Source organism: Somniosus microcephalus, chromosome 16 (assembly GCF_052327205.1).
Source record: "Somniosus microcephalus isolate GS21.2 chromosome 16, FLI_Smic_1.0, whole genome shotgun sequence".
Classification (NCBI taxonomy): domain Eukaryota; kingdom Metazoa; phylum Chordata; class Chondrichthyes; order Squaliformes; family Somniosidae; genus Somniosus; species Somniosus microcephalus.
Genome location: NC_141002.1, coordinates 109,252,796 through 109,268,031, shown reverse-complemented (window position 1 = coordinate 109,268,031; position 15,236 = coordinate 109,252,796). Strand labels below are relative to the sequence as shown.

The window sequence follows — 15,236 nt, the reverse complement described above, 5'->3', positions numbered from 1 at the left end:
CAGGGCACAGTTTCAAAATTTGCAGATCTGTGGACAAAGTCAACATGGATTTACAAAAGGTAAATCGTGCTTGACTAATCTACTGGAATTTTTTGAGGATGTAACTGGTAGAATAGATAAGGGAGAACCAGTGGATGTGGTGTATTTGGACTTTCAGAAGGCTTTCGATAAGGTCCTGCATAAGAGATTAGCGTGTAAAGTCAAAGTACATGGGATTGGGGGTAAGGTACTGACTTGGATAGAGAACTGGTTGGCAGACAGGAAGCAAAGAGTTGGAATAAATGGGTCTTTTTCCGAGTGGCAGGCAGTGACTAGTGGGGTACCGCAGGGATCGGTGCTAGGACCCCAGCTATTCACAATATATTTTAATGATCTAGACGAGGGAACTAGATGTAATATCTCCAAGTTTGCAGATGACACAAAGCTGGGTGGGCATGTGTGCTGTGAGGAGGATGCTGAGGAACGCCAGTATGATTTGGACAGGTTGGGTGATTGGGCAGATGCATTGCAGATGCAGTATAATGTGGATAAATGCGAGGTTATCCACTTTGGTGGCAAAAACAGGAAGGCAGATTATTATCTGAACGGCAATAGATTGGGAGAAGGGGAAGTGCAATAAGACCTGGGTGTCCTTGTGCACCCGTCGCTGAAGGTAAGCATGCAGGTGCAGCAAGCGGTTAAGAAGGCAAATGGTATGTTGGCCTTCATAGCGAGAGGATTCGAGTACAGGAGCAAGGATGTCTTGCTGCAGTTGTACAGGGCCTTGGTGAGACCACACCTTGGGTATTGTGTGCAGTTTTGGTCGCCTTATCTGAGGAAGGATGTTCTTGCCATGGAGGGAGTGCAGCAAAGATTCACCAGACTGATACCTGGGATGGCAGGAATGACGTATGAGGAGAGATTGGGTCGATTGGGCTTATATTCGCTGGAGTTTAGAAGAATGAGAGGGGATCTCATTGAAACTTATAAAATTCTAACAGGACTAGATGCAGGAAGGATGTTCCCGATGGCCGGGGAGTCCAGAACCAGGGGTCACAGTCTAAGGATAAGGGGTAAGCCATTTAGGACAGGGATGAGGAGGAATTTCTTCACCCAGAGAGTGGTGAACCTGTGGAATTCTCTACCACAGAAGGCAGTTGAGGCCAATTCATTAAATATATTCAAGAAGGATGTTAGATATATTTCTTAAGGCTAAAGGGATCAAGGGATATGGGGAGAAGGCCGGAACAGGGTACTGAATTTGGATGATCAGCCATGATCTCATTAAATGGCGGAGCGGGCTCGAGGGGGCGAATGGCCTACTCCTGCTCCTATCTTCTATGTTTCTATGACACAAAACTTGGAAGTATAGTGAACAGTGAGGAGGAGAGTGATAGGAAGACATAGACAGCCTGGCAAAATGGGCGGACACGTGGCAGATGAAATTTAACACACAAAATTGTGAAGTGATGCAATTAGTGGAAAGAATGGGGAGAGGACATATAAACTAAAGGGTACAATCCTAAAGGGGGTGCATGAACAGAAACCTGGGGGTATATGTGCACAAATTGTTGAAGGTGGCAGGGCAGGTTGAGAAAGCAGTTAAAAAGGCTTACGGAATCCTGGGCTTCACGAATCGAGGTATAGAGTACAAAGGTGTGGAAATTATGATGAACCTTTATAAAACACTGGTTCAGCCCCAACTGGAGTATTGTGTCCAATTCTGGGCACCACATTTTAGGAAGGATGTGAAGGCCTTAGAGAGGGTGCAGGAAAGATTTATGAGAATGATCCCAGGAATGAGGGACTTCAGTTATGTGGATAGACTGGAGAAGCTGGGGTTGTTCTCCTTGGAGCAGAGAAGATTGAGAGAAGATTTGCTGGAAGTATTCAAAATCATGAGGGGTCTGGACAGAGTAGATAGAGAGAAACTGTTCCCATTGGTGGAAGGGTCGTGAACCAGAGGACACAGATTTAAGGTGATTGGCAAAAGAACCAAAGGCAACGTAAGAAAAAGCATTTTTAGGCAGCGCGTGGTTAAGATCTGGAATGCACTGTCTGAAAGGGTGGTGGAGGCAGCTTCAATTTTATCTTTCAAATGGGAGTTGGATAAGTATTTGAAGGAAAAGAAATTGCAGGGCTACGGGGAAAGGGCGGGGGAGTGGGACTAGCTAGAGTGCTCTTGCAGAGAGCCGGCACGGGCCGAATGGTCGCCTTCCGTGCTGTAACCATTCTATGATTCTATGGGGAGGGGCGAGGCCATGGAGGGATTTGAACATGAGGATGAGAATTTTATATTTGAAGCATTGCTGGACCGTGAGCCAATATAGGTCAGCAAGCACAGGGGTAATGGGTGAACAGGACTTGGTGCGAGTTAGGACACGGGTCAGCGAGCACAGGGGCAATGGGTGAACAGGACTTGGTGCGAGTTACAATACGGGCAGCAGAGCTTTGGATGAGCTGAAGTTTTTGTAAGAGTGGAAGATGGGAGGCCGGCCAGGAGTGCATTGGAATCGTCGAGTCTGGAGGTAGCAAAGGTATGGGGCCAAGGGGCAGTATGTAGATGAGAAATAGGAGGGGGCCAAGGATAGATCCTTGGGGGACTCCAGAGGTAACGGTGCAGAAGCGGGAAGAGAATCCATTGCAGGAGATTCTCTGGCTGAATGGAACCAGGCGAGTGCAGTCCCACTCAACTAGACGACAGTGGAGAGGTGTTGGAGGAGGATGGAGCGGTCAACCATGTCAAAGGCTGCAGGCCAGTCGAGAGGGACGAGGAGGGATAGTTTACCACTGTCACAGTCACATAGGATGTTATTTGTGACTTTAATTAGGGTCGTTTCAATACTGTGGCAGGAACGGCAACTTGATTGGAGGGAGTTACGGGAAAGATGGGCACAGAATTGGGGGCCTTTGGAGAGGAAAGGGAGGTTGGAGATAGGAGGGGGTGTAACCCCACCCCCACCCCACCCCTACCTCTGCTGGAGGAGAGGAGGCACAAACCTGTGCTTCTTACTAATCGGGAACAGGAGGGAAATTGGTTTGTTTTATACTTTGGCACGTTATTTTATTAACTTTTTCAGGAAAGGTGATGACTGTGTGGAGCTCAGCAATTCAAAGCCATTCTCAAAGAATTTGGAACATGCAAATGGACATTGTCACATCAGAAATGAAACAGAGAAGGAATCTGTAAGACAAAGACAGTACTTGCAGAGAATCATTTCAATTGAAGAGGATCCATTACCACAGTTCCTTGAAATGCATTCTACAACTCACTTAAATAATTGGGTTGAGATGGAGAAAGAGGAGGCGGAAGGGGAGATGGAGAAAGAGGAGGCGGAAGGGGAGATGGAGAAAGAGGAGGCGGAAGGGGAGATGGAGAAAGAGGAGGCGGAAGGGGAGATGGAGAAAGAGGAGGTGGAAGAGTTGGTGCTAGAGAAGAGAAGACAAGAAGCAGATAAAGTTCCTTCGTCTCCAAGGATTCAGCCTGTCGGTGAAGCAGCTTTGATACAAGTAAGTGGGAATTCTCCAGTCTCGGATCACTGATTGAACGCCGCAATCCCCATTAAACTGGAAGGTGCCAGTTAGTGGGTTCTAAGACTTTCCTCAAAACCAGAATATAAAATCATGCTTTTAGGGTACTGCAACAGGTCACTTGGCCCATCGCACCTGTGGTGACACCGAAAGGGTTATTCACTTTGGCCCAACCCATGGAACCTTTTCCATATTCTGTTAAGTTTATAAGTATTTTAAAAAGAAAAATCTAACATGACAAACTCAACAACAACAATGTAGTTCAGCGAGCACGGGGGTAATGGGTGAGCGGGACCTGGTGCGAGTAAGGACACGGGCAGCAGGGTTTTGGATGACCTCAAGTTTACTCCAAAGTGTTGATTTTTTTTGTTCTGGGATGTGGGAGATTCTGGTAAGACCATCCCAAGTTACAAAGCCTTGCATGGAGTTTCCTATAATTGTGCTTGTTCAGCAACACTCCGAATTACCACCAGGCTCAGGCTCAGTCGAAACAGTCATTTTTCTGGTGCTTTATTGCATTTTTTTGTGTTTTTTTTAATGTGTCCTCACTGAGATTGGCTCTACACTTTCTTATCTCTCAATGCATTTTTATGACAAAAGATAAGTAACATTAAAAATTGAAAAGGTTCCGCGATTGCAGGTTAAATGCACTGTCCCTGAGGTATGTGAATGATGGTTAAATGAGTTGGAACTTGAATTTTCATACTTCAGGCAGGAATATGTGGTGTGAGTTGGGCAATTTCTTTGCACAACAATTGTTTACGCTGATTTTCACCCTTTTCATGTTCTGTCTATTCCAATGATATTGGCAGGAAATTCCAGCGTCTCACCATTGGGAGAATGGGCACAATTTCGGGTCTAATCTTTGGGATTCACCCACACAGGAAATTCAAGGATGTGCCTATGTACACGCATAAACATACTTCCATACACGCATGACGTGCACGAGTGCAACCCTGCGCGCACACGTCTGTAATGCGCACATGTACAGACATGATATGCGAGTGCACACTGCATATTTAATAAATCAGTTTAACTGCATGCTCATGAACTTCTCCTGTTTTAGTGATTTTAAAAAAACAATCTGTTCCAGATTAAGACCTTGTAGCAGAATTTTCACAATCCAGTATTTTCTGGCACAGTATCTGCATCCAATTTCTCAGTATTGCCGTCTTTGATTCTAATTGCCCAGTCCCCACCCCAGTAGACTTCAGTGTCCTTGATTTTCTATTGTTTTTGCCTGAACACACACTGCTTTTCCCACACTGCTTTGTTGACTTTTTAATCTATATCCTGCTCCATGTCCTGTATTTAACTTTCTCCATTAACCGCACAGTGACGATGAGCAATTCAGCAACTCGCCATGTTTAACACCTCGAGGCATTTTACCTTTCTTTGAAGATTATTATTTCCTTGCTGTAGATAGATTCTCTATCTGTCCAGTCCAATCTCCCACTGTCATTCACAGGATCGCAATGTCGAGGTGGAAATCAGTTTGTAGAAAGGCTTCAGCCACTGCTGTCAGGTAGAAGAATCAAACAAGTTCCAACTTACTGATATCACCAAAGATCAGCTCCTAAACGCTGTGCCCACTTCACTGGGTTCATCTGCACATAGCTGCAGCACATGATTCCATGTTTGGGCAAATCATGGCTCGTACTGCACAGAGATCGATGCTGCCTCACATCGCAAACCCTACAGGGGCAGGAGAGGCAATGGTCCCAATCCACAGTGAGGGGCAATGGTCCCAATCCACAGTGAGAGGCAATGGTCCCTATCCACAGTGAGGGGCAATGGTCCCTATCCACAGTGAGGGGCAATGGTCCCTATCCACAGTGAGGGGCAATGGTCCCAATCCACAGTGAGGTGCAATGGTCCCTATCCACAGTGAGAGGCAATGGTCCCTATCCACAGTGAGGGGCAATGGTCCCTATCCACAGTGAGGGGCAATGGTCCCTATCCACAGTGAGGGGCAATGGTCCCTATCCACAGTGAGGGGCAATGGTCCCTATCCACAGTGATGGGCAATGGTCCCTATCCACAGTGAGGGGCAATAGTCCCTATCCACAGTGAGAGGCAATGGTCCCTATCCACAGTGAGGGGCAATGGTCCCTATCCACAGTGAGGGGCAATGGTCCCTATCCACAGTGAGGGGCAATGCTCCCTATCCACAGTGAGGGGCAATGGTCCCTATCCACAGTGGGGGGCAATGGTCCCTATCCACAGTGGGGGGCAATGGTCCCTATCCACAGTGAGGGGCAATGGTCCCTATCCACAGTGAGGGGCAATGGTCCCTATCCACAGTGATGGGCAATGGTCCCTATCCACAGTGATGGGCAATGGTCCCTATCCACAGTGAGAGGCAATGGTCCCTATCCACAGTGAGGAGCAATGGTCCCTATCCACAGTGATGGGCAATGGTCCCTATCCACAGTGAGGGGCAATGGTCCCTATCCACAGTGAGGGGCAATGGTCCCTATCCACAGTGGGGGGCAATGGTGCCTATCCACAGTGGGGGGCAATGGTCCCTATCCACAGTGGGGGGCAATGGTCCCTATCCACAGTGAGGGGCAATGGTCCCTATCCACAGTGAGGGGCAATGGTCCCTATCCACAGTGAGGGGCAATGGTCCCTATCCACAGTGAGGGGCAATGGTCCCTATCCACAGTGAGGGGCAATGGTCCCTATCCACAGTGAGGGGCAATGGTCCCTATCCACAGTGAGGGGCAATGGTCCCTATCCACAGTGAGGGGCAATGGTCCCTATCCACAGTGAGGGGCAATGGTCCCTATCCACAGTGAGGGGCAATGGTCCCTATCCACAGTGAGGGGCAATGGTCCCTATCCACAGTGAGGGGCAATGGTCCCTATCCACAGTGAGGGGCAATGGTCACTATCCACAGTGAGGGGCAATGGTCCCTATCCACAGTGAGGGGCAATGGTCCCTATCCACAGTGAGGGGCAATGGTCCCTATCCACAGTGAGGGGCAATGGTCCCTATCCACAGTGAGGGGCAATGGTCCCTATCCACAGTGAGAGGCAATGGTCCCTATCCACAGTGAGAGGCAATGGTCCCTATCCACAGTGAGGGGCAATGGTCCCTATCCACAGTGAGAGGCAATGGTCCCTATCCACAGTGAGGGGCAATGGTCCCTCTCCACAGTGAGGGGCAATGGTTCCTCTCCACAGTGAGAGGCAATGGTTCCTCTCCACAGTGAGAGGCAATGGTCCCTATCCACAGTGAGAGGCAATGGTCCCTATCCACAGTGAGGGGCAATGGTCCCTATCCACAGTGAGGGGCAATGGTCCCTATCTACAGTGAGGGGCAATGGTCCCTATCCACAGTGAGGGGCAGTGGTCCCTATCCACAGTGAGGGGCAATGGTCCCTATCCACAGTGAGGGGCAATGGTCCCTATCCACAGTGAGGGGCAATGGTCCCTATCCACAGTGAGGGGCAATGGTCCCTATCCACAGTGAGAGGCAATGGTCCCTATCCACAGTGAGAGGCAATGGTCCCTATCCACAGTGAGGGGCAATGGTCCCTATCCACAGTGAGAGGCAATGGTCCCTATCCACAGTGATGGGCAATGGTCCCTATCCACAGTGATGGGCAATGGTCCCTATCCACAGTGAGAGGCAATGGTCCCTATCCACAGTGAGGAGCAATGGTCCCTATCCACAGTGATGGGCAATGGTCCCTATCCACAGTGAGGGGCAATGGTCCCTATCCACAGTGAGGGGCAATGGTCCCTATCCACAGTGGGGGGCAATGGTGCCTATCCACAGTGGGGGGCAATGGTCCCTATCCACAGTGGGGGGCAATGGTCCCTATCCACAGTGAGGGGCAATGGTCCCTATCCACAGTGAGGGGCAATGGTCCCTATCCACAGTGAGAGGCAATGGTCCCTATCTACAGTGAGGGGCAATGGTCCCTATCCACAGTGAGGGGCAGTGGTCCCTATCCACAGTGAGGGGCAATGGTCCCTATCCACAGTGAGGGGCAATGGTCCTGATCCACAGTGAAGGGCAATGGTCCCTATCCACAGTGAGGGGCAATGGTCCCTATCCACAGTGAGGGGCAATGGTCCCTATCCACAGTGAGGGGCAATGGTCCCTATCCACAGTGGGGGGCAATGGTGCCTATCCACAGTGGGGGGCAATGGTCCCTATCCACAGTGAGGGGCAATGGTCCCTATCCACAGTGAGGGGCAATGGTCCCTATCCACAGTGAGGGGCAATGGTCCCTATCCACAGTGAGGGGCAATGGTCCCTATCCACAGTGAGAGGCAATGGTCCCTATCCACAGTGAGGGGCAATGGTCCCTATCCACAGTGAGGGGCAATGGTCCCTATCCACAGTGAAGGGCAGTGGTCCCTATCCACAGTGAGGGGCAGTGGTCCCTATCCACAGTGAGGGGCAGTGGTCCCTATCCACAGTGAGGGGCAGTGGTCCCTATCCACAGTGAGGGGCAATGGTCCCTATCCACAGTGAGGGGCAATGGTCCCTATCCACAGTGAGGGGCAATGGTCCCTATCCACAGTGGGGCAATGGTCCCTATCCACAGTGAGGGGCATCGGTCCCTATCCACAGTGAGAGGCATCGGTCCCTATCCACAGTGAGGGGCAACGGTCCCTATCCACATTGAGGGGCAACGGTCCCTATCCACAGTGAGAGGCAATGGTCCCTATCCACAGTGAGGGGCAGTAAGAGGTAAGTAAACTTTGTGAAGAATTTGGATTGTGTAGAATGACTGAACAGAAAGACTCATTGAGCTCCTTGGTGTTGGATAATTTTATTTAAGCTGTAACACAGAAACCTTTTCACATGTTGGATATTTCAGATTTTCCCAGTTTCTACGCCTCCAATTCAGTTTTACAGAAACGGTAAACTACACATTGGCAAAAGCTGCCCCTAAACAGCTGACATTTTATACACTGTAATTGAGCAATAGCTGACCACACATTGCATGCTGTGCCAAGTTTTTTTTTAAAATTCGTTTATGGGATCTGGGCCTCGCTGACAAGGCCGGCATTTATTGCCCATCCCTAGTTGCCCTTGAGAAGGTGGTGGTGAGCCGCCGCCTTGAACCGCTGCAGTCCGTGTGGTGAAGGTGCTTCCACAGTGCTGTTGGGGAGGGAGTTCCAGGATTTTGACCCAGCGACGATGAAGGATCGGCCGATATACTTCCAAGTCAGGATGGTGTGTGACTTGGAGGGGAACTTGGAGGTGGTGGTGTTCCCATTCGCCTGCTGCCCTTGTCCTTCTAGGTGGAAGAGGTCGCAGGTTTGGGAGGTGCTGCTGAAGAAGCCTTGGCGAGTTACTGCAGTGCATCTTGTAGATGGTACACACTGCAGCCACAGAGTGCCGGTGCTGGAGGGAGTGAATGTTTAAGTTGGTGGTTGGGGTGCCAATCAAGCGGGCTGCTTTGTCCTGGATGGTGTCGAGCTTCTTGAGTGTTGTTGGAGCTGCACTCATCCAGGCAAGTGGAGAGTATTCCATCACACTCCTGACTTGTGCTTTGTAGGTGATGGAAAAGCTTTGGGGAGTTAGGAGGTGAGACACTCGCCGCAGAATACCCAGCCACTGACCTGCTCTTGTTGCCACAGTATTTATGTGGCTGGTCCTGTTCAGGTTCTGGTCAATGGTGACCCCCCAGGATGTTGATATGTGGGGGATTCAGTGATGGTAATGCCATTGAATATCATGAGGAGGTGGTTAGACTCTCTCTCATTGGAGATAGTCATTGCCTGGCACTTGTGTGGCGCGAATGTTACTTGCCACTTATCGGCCCAAGCCTGGATGTTGTCCAGGCCTTGCTGCATGCGAGCATGGACTGCTTCATTATCTGAGGAGTTGTGAATGGAACTGAACACTGTGCAGTCATCAGTGAATATCCCCACTTCTGTGATAGCATGACGGGCCTGTAACCACCGTTCCCCCTAAGCTGCGCAGCCGCGCAGTTTCCTCGAGGCTGCCGCGCACCAGGTGTTGCAGGCCACGCAGTCCCACTGGAACGGGCAGGCGCTCTTTTTAATCGCGTCCCACAGGCTTGTTCTTTAAGCCCACAGGAGCACTGGACCCCTGTGAGCACCTTCACCACACGGACTGCAGCGGTTCAGGAAGACGGCTCACCACCATTTTCTCGAGGGCAATTAGGGATGGGCAATAAATGCTGGCCTTGCCAGCGACGCCCACATCCCAGGAACGAATTTTTTAAAACCCGCTACAAGCCCGATCCTGAGGTACTGAATGGGAACGCTGTGATTATCCACACGAGCATTTTTGCAGCCTTCTGCGCGTGCGTGTGGTATCCTAGAGCCGCGCGGGCGCATCATTTACCGAGGCTGCACACTCGCATTACCCAACAGTTGTGGCCTTGCGGCGTGGCCACATTTTCGTCAGCTCCATGGGAGAACTGGATCCATTGGTGGCTGGGAGTGAAGAGAGGATCGATGGGGGCGAAGAGAGAGAGAGATACTGGGGGGAGAGATGGTGGGCGGGAGTTAGAGACTGGGGAGAGAGAGACTGCGGGGGGAGAGACTGGGCGGGAGTGAGAGACTGGGGGGAGAGACTGGGCGGGAGCGAGAGACTGGGGGGAGAGACGGTGCGGGGGGAGTGAGAGACTGGGGAGAGAGACGGGGGGGGAGTGAGAGACTGGGGGGGAGAGACAGTGGGGGGGAGTGAGGGACTGGGGAGAGACAGTGGGGGGGGAGTGAGGGACTGGGGGGGAGAGACGGGGGGGGAGTGAGGGACTGGGGGGGAGAGACAGTGGGGGGGAGTGAGAGACTGGGGAGAGACAGTGGGGGGGAGTGAGGGACTGGGGAGAGACAGTGGGGGGGAGTGAGGGACTGGGGGGAGAGACGGTGGGGGGGAGTGAGGGACTGGGGAGAGACAGTGGGGGGGGAGTGAGAGACTGGGGGGAGAGACAGTGGGGGGGGAGTGAGAGACTGGGGGGGAGAGACAGTGGGGGAGTGAGAGACTGGGGGGAGAGACGGTGGGGGGCAGTGAGAGACTGGGGAGAGACGGTGGGGGGGAGTGAGAGACTGGGGGGAGACGGTGGGGGGGGAGTGAGGGACTGGGGAGAGACAGTGGGGGGGGAGTGAGAGACGGGGGAGACGGTCGGGGGGAGTGAGAGACGAGGGGAGAGATGGTGGGGGGGGAGTGAGGGACTGGGGGGAGAGACGGTGGGGGGGAGTGAGGGACTGGGGGGAGAGACGGTGGGGGTGAGTGAGAGACTGGGGGGGAGAGACGGTGGGGGGGAGTGAGAGACTGGGGGGGAGAGACAGTGGGGGAGTGAGAGACTGGGAGGGAGAGACAGTGGGGGGGAGTGAGAGACTGGGGGGGAGAGACTGGGGGGGAGTGAGGGACTGGGGGGAGAGACGGTGGGGGGGAGTGAGGGACTGGGGGGAGAGACGGTGGGGGGGAGTGAGAGACTGGGGGGGAGAGACAGTGGGGGAGTGAGAGACTGGGGGGAGACGGTGGGGGGGGAGTGAGGGACTGGGGAGAGACAGTGGGGGGGGAGTGAGGGACTGGGGGGGAGAGACGGGGGGGAGTGAGGGACTGGGGGGGAGAGACAGTGGGGGGGGAGTGAGAGACTGGGGAGAGACAGTGGGGGGGAGTGAGGGACTGGGGAAGAGACAGTGGGGGGGAGTGAGGGACTGGGGGGGAGAGACAGTGGGGGGGGAGTGAGAGACTGGGGAGAGACAGTGGGGGGGGAGTGAGAGACTGGGGAGAGACAGTGGGGGGGGGAGTGAGAGACTGGGGGGAGAGACAGTGGGGGGGGAGTGAGAGACTGGGGGGGAGAGACGGGGGGGAGTGAGGGACTGGGGGGGAGAGACAGTGGGGGGGAGTGAGGGACTGGGGAGAGACAGTGGGGGGGAGTGAGAGACGGGGGAGACGGTCGGGGGGAGTGAGAGACGAGGGGAGAGATGGTGGGGGGGGAGTGAGGGACTGGGGGGAGAGACGGTGGGGGGGAGTGAGGGACTGGGGGGAGAGACGGTGGGGGGTGAGTGAGAGACTGGGGGGGAGAGACGGTGGGGGGGAGTGAGAGACTGGGGGGGAGAGACAGTGGGGGAGTGAGAGACTGGGAGGGAGAGACAGTGGGGGGGAGTGAGAGACTGGGGGGGAGAGACAGTGGGGGGGAGTGAGGGACTGGGGGGAGAGACGGTGGGGGGGAGTGAGGGACTGGGGGGAGAGACGGTGGGGGGGAGTGAGAGACTGGGGGGGAGAGACAGTGGGGGAGTGAGAGACTGGGGGGAGACGGTGGGGGGGGAGTGAGGGACTGGGGAGAGACAGTGGGGGGGAGTGAGGGACTGGGGGGGAGAGACGGGGGGGAGTGAGGGACTGGGGGGGAGAGACAGTGGGGGGGAGTGAGAGACTGGGGAGAGACAGTGGGGGGGAGTGAGGGACTGGGGAAGAGACAGTGGGGGGGAGTGAGGGACTGGGGGGGAGAGACAGTGGGGGGGGAGTGAGAGACTGGGGAGAGACAGTGGGGGGGGAGTGAGAGACTGGGGAGAGACAGTGGGGGGGGAGTGAGAGACTGGGGGGAGAGACAGTGGGGGGGGAGTGAGAGACTGGGGGGGAGAGACGGGGGGGAGTGAGGGACTGGGGGGGAGAGACAGTGGGGGGGAGTGAGGGACTGGGGAGAGACAGTGGGGGGGAGTGAGGGACTGGGGAGAGACAGTGGGGGGGAGTGAGGGACTGGGGGGGAGAGACAGTGGGGGGGAGTGAGGGACTGGGGGGGAGAGACAGTGGGGGGGAGTGAGGGACTGGGGGGGAGAGACAGTGGGGGGGGAGTGAGAGACTGGGGAGAGACAGTGGGGGGGGAGTGAGAGACTGGGGGGAGAGACAGTGGGGGGGAGTGAGGGACTGGGGGAGAGACGGTGGGGGGGAGTGAGGGACTGGGGGGAGAGACGGTGGGGGGGGAGTGAGAGACTGGGGGGGAGAGATAGTGGGGGAGTGAGAGACTGGGGGGGAGAGACAGTGGGGGAGTGAGAGACTGGGGGGGAGAGACAGTGGGGGAGTGAGAGACTGGGGGGGAGAGACAGTGGGGGGGAGTGAGGGACTGGGGGGAGAGACGGTGGGGGGGAGTGAGGGACTGGGGGGAGAGACGGTGGGGGGGAGTGAGGGACTGGGGAGAGACAGTGGGGGGGGAGTGAGAGACTGGGGGGGAGAGACAGTGGGGGAGTGAGACTGGGGGGAGAGATGGTGGGGGGGAGTGAGAGACTGGGGGGGAGAGACGGTGGGGGGGAGTGAGAGACTGGGGGGGAGAGACAGTGGGGGGGAGTGAGAGACTGGGGAGAGACGGTGGGGGGGAGTGAGAGACTGGGGGGAGACGGTGGGGGGGGAGTGAGGGACTGGGGAGAGACAGTGGGGGGGGGAGTGAGAGACGGGGGAGACGGTCGGGGGGAGTGAGAGACGAGGGGAGAGATGGTGGGGGGGGAGTGAGGGACTGGGGGGAGAGACGGTGGGGGGGAGTGAGGGACTGGGGGGAGAGACTGGGGGGGAGAGACGGTGGGGGGGAGTGAGAGACTGGGGGGGAGAGACAGTGGGGGAGTGAGAGACTGGGAGGGAGAGACAGTGGGGGGGAGTGAGAGACTGGGGGGGAGAGACAGTGGGGGGGAGTGAGGGACTGGGGGGAGAGACGGTGGGGGGGAGTGAGGGACTGGGGGGAGAGACGGTGGGGGGTAGTGAGAGACTGGGGGGGGAGAGACAGTGGGGGAGTGAGAGACTGGGGGGAGACGGTGGGGTGGGAGTGAGGGACTGGGGAGAGACAGTGGGGGGGGGAGTGAGAGACGGGGGAGACGGTCGGGGGGAGTGAGAGACGAGGGGAGAGATGGTGGGGGGGGAGTGAGGGACTGGGGAGAGACGGTGGGGGGGGAGTGAAGGACTGGGGAGAGATGGTGGGGTGGGAGTGAGAGACTGGGGGGAGACGGTGGGGGGGGAGTGAGGGACTGGGGGGAGACGGTGGGGGGGTAGTGAGAGACTGGGGGGAGACGGGGTGGGGGAGTGAGAGACTGGGGGGAGATGGTGCGGGGGAGTGAGAGACGGGGGGAGTGAGAGACTGGCGAGAGACTGGGGGGGAGTGAGAGACTGGGGGAAAGAGATTCCCTGCGCTTCTTACAATAGCGGTAAATAAAAATCTTTAACATCCACCGACAAGGCCTCATTTAATCATTTTTTCTAAAACCTGCAGGCAGTTATCGCTCAGGATTACACTGAACTGGGACACTCAGGGCATTCAGTTAATTGCAAACAGGTGAGTGGAGCTGGTGTCTGATATGAGCACCTTCATTAGCACAAGAGCACACATAGGAAAGCATTGTCAAGAAGTGTTTCCCTTGAGGGAAAGAATTCTGCTCATTTTTCAACATTGACAGGATTTCAGATATAGGTATTTAAAAAAAGAATGGGAGGAAAGCTCTCTCCTGAATTGACACTGATTCTCTGCTTCCCCTTTTGCTCCAATATTCTTTGCAGAGAGAGTCAGCAAAACAGAGACATGGAGAGAGAGAGGGGGACGGGGACAGGGACACAGAGAGACAGCGAAACAGAGACATGGAGAGAGAGAGGGAGGGACAGAGAGAGAGAGGGGAGGAGATGGGGGCCAGGGACACAGAGAGAGGCGGGGACAGAGAGGGATGAAGGTCCAGGCGGGCGCGTGTAATCTGTTCCTGGGGCAAACAGTTTATAGGCCCGCGGTGAAAGTTTTTTTCTAAAATTCGGACAAGTTTTTAAAGCCAGAAAAAAATACGGGAAAGTGATGTTGAGTGTTCCGCGGTAAGTTCCAGTTAAATTTTGCCAGGTGTTGTCCCCTTTTTGAAAGAATCTATCAGGGTTATTTAAATCATGTTATGAAAGAGGGGAAAAAGCTTGTGTCCCCGTTTGTACCTCAGAGTCTGAGAGACGGAGGGAACGGGAGCAGAAAAAGTGGAAACAACTTCTTCAGAACTGATCCCAACTCATTGCCAAGGCTGGGGATAGATAACCTCAACCGCCTTCTTAGGAAGTTTAACCACTTTATTCACTTTCTGATTGGAGCTCCGTTTGGAATGAGACTTTATTTTATTTTTTGTTGTTATATGTTTAATGACAGCATTGAAGAGGGGAAGAAAAACTTGGAGCAACTTCTTCTGTCAAAGCTGCAATGAGAGCAATGAGACTTGAAAGAATTTAAAGCTTTTTAATGAACTTTTCACAAAAAATGAGCATTAAAAACACTTTCTTTCCCCCTAAGTTTCGATTTTGGAAGAAACAAGCAAAAATCAATTTTCCACTCATCTGAATAAGTTTCAACCAGTCTTGAAGTCCAAATGCTTTTAAAGAGGCTCTGAATTGATTAAAACATTTTAAAATTGAAATTCCGTGCAACGATGCTGTTGAGGGGGAGGGTTTGTAGGAGTTACGTATTACTTTTTATTGACTTTAAAAAAATATATCATTAAGACGTTTAGGAAAAGCACCAAAAAAGGGGAAAAACACAAACCACTTTATTTTAAGAACATAAGAAATGGGAGGAGTCGGCCATTCGGCCCCTCGAGCCTGCTCCGCCATTCAATAAGATCATGGCTAATCATTGACCTCATCTCCACTTTCCTGCACTATCCCCATATCCCTTGATTCCCTTAATATTCAAAAATCTATCGATCTCTGTCTTGAATATAGTCAACGACTGAGCCTCCATAGTCACTGGGGTAGATTCATCACCTCTGAGTGAAGAAATTTCT

At 53.8% G+C, this 15,236-nt stretch overlaps 1 protein-coding gene across 2 annotated transcripts in view; it reads left to right on the top strand.

Annotated features, from left to right (window-relative positions):
- Positions 1 to 15,236, top strand: part of cracr2aa (calcium release activated channel regulator 2Aa) — a 147,085-nt gene that overhangs the window by 89,233 nt on the left and 42,616 nt on the right. For both annotated transcript variants that reach the window (XM_086009722.1, XM_086009723.1), the window contains exons 11-12: positions 3,060 to 3,489; positions 13,706 to 13,768. In XM_086009722.1, coding sequence (XP_085865848.1) covers positions 3,060 to 3,489; positions 13,706 to 13,768 — 493 coding nt within the window. The remainder of the gene's footprint in view (positions 1 to 3,059; positions 3,490 to 13,705; positions 13,769 to 15,236) is intronic.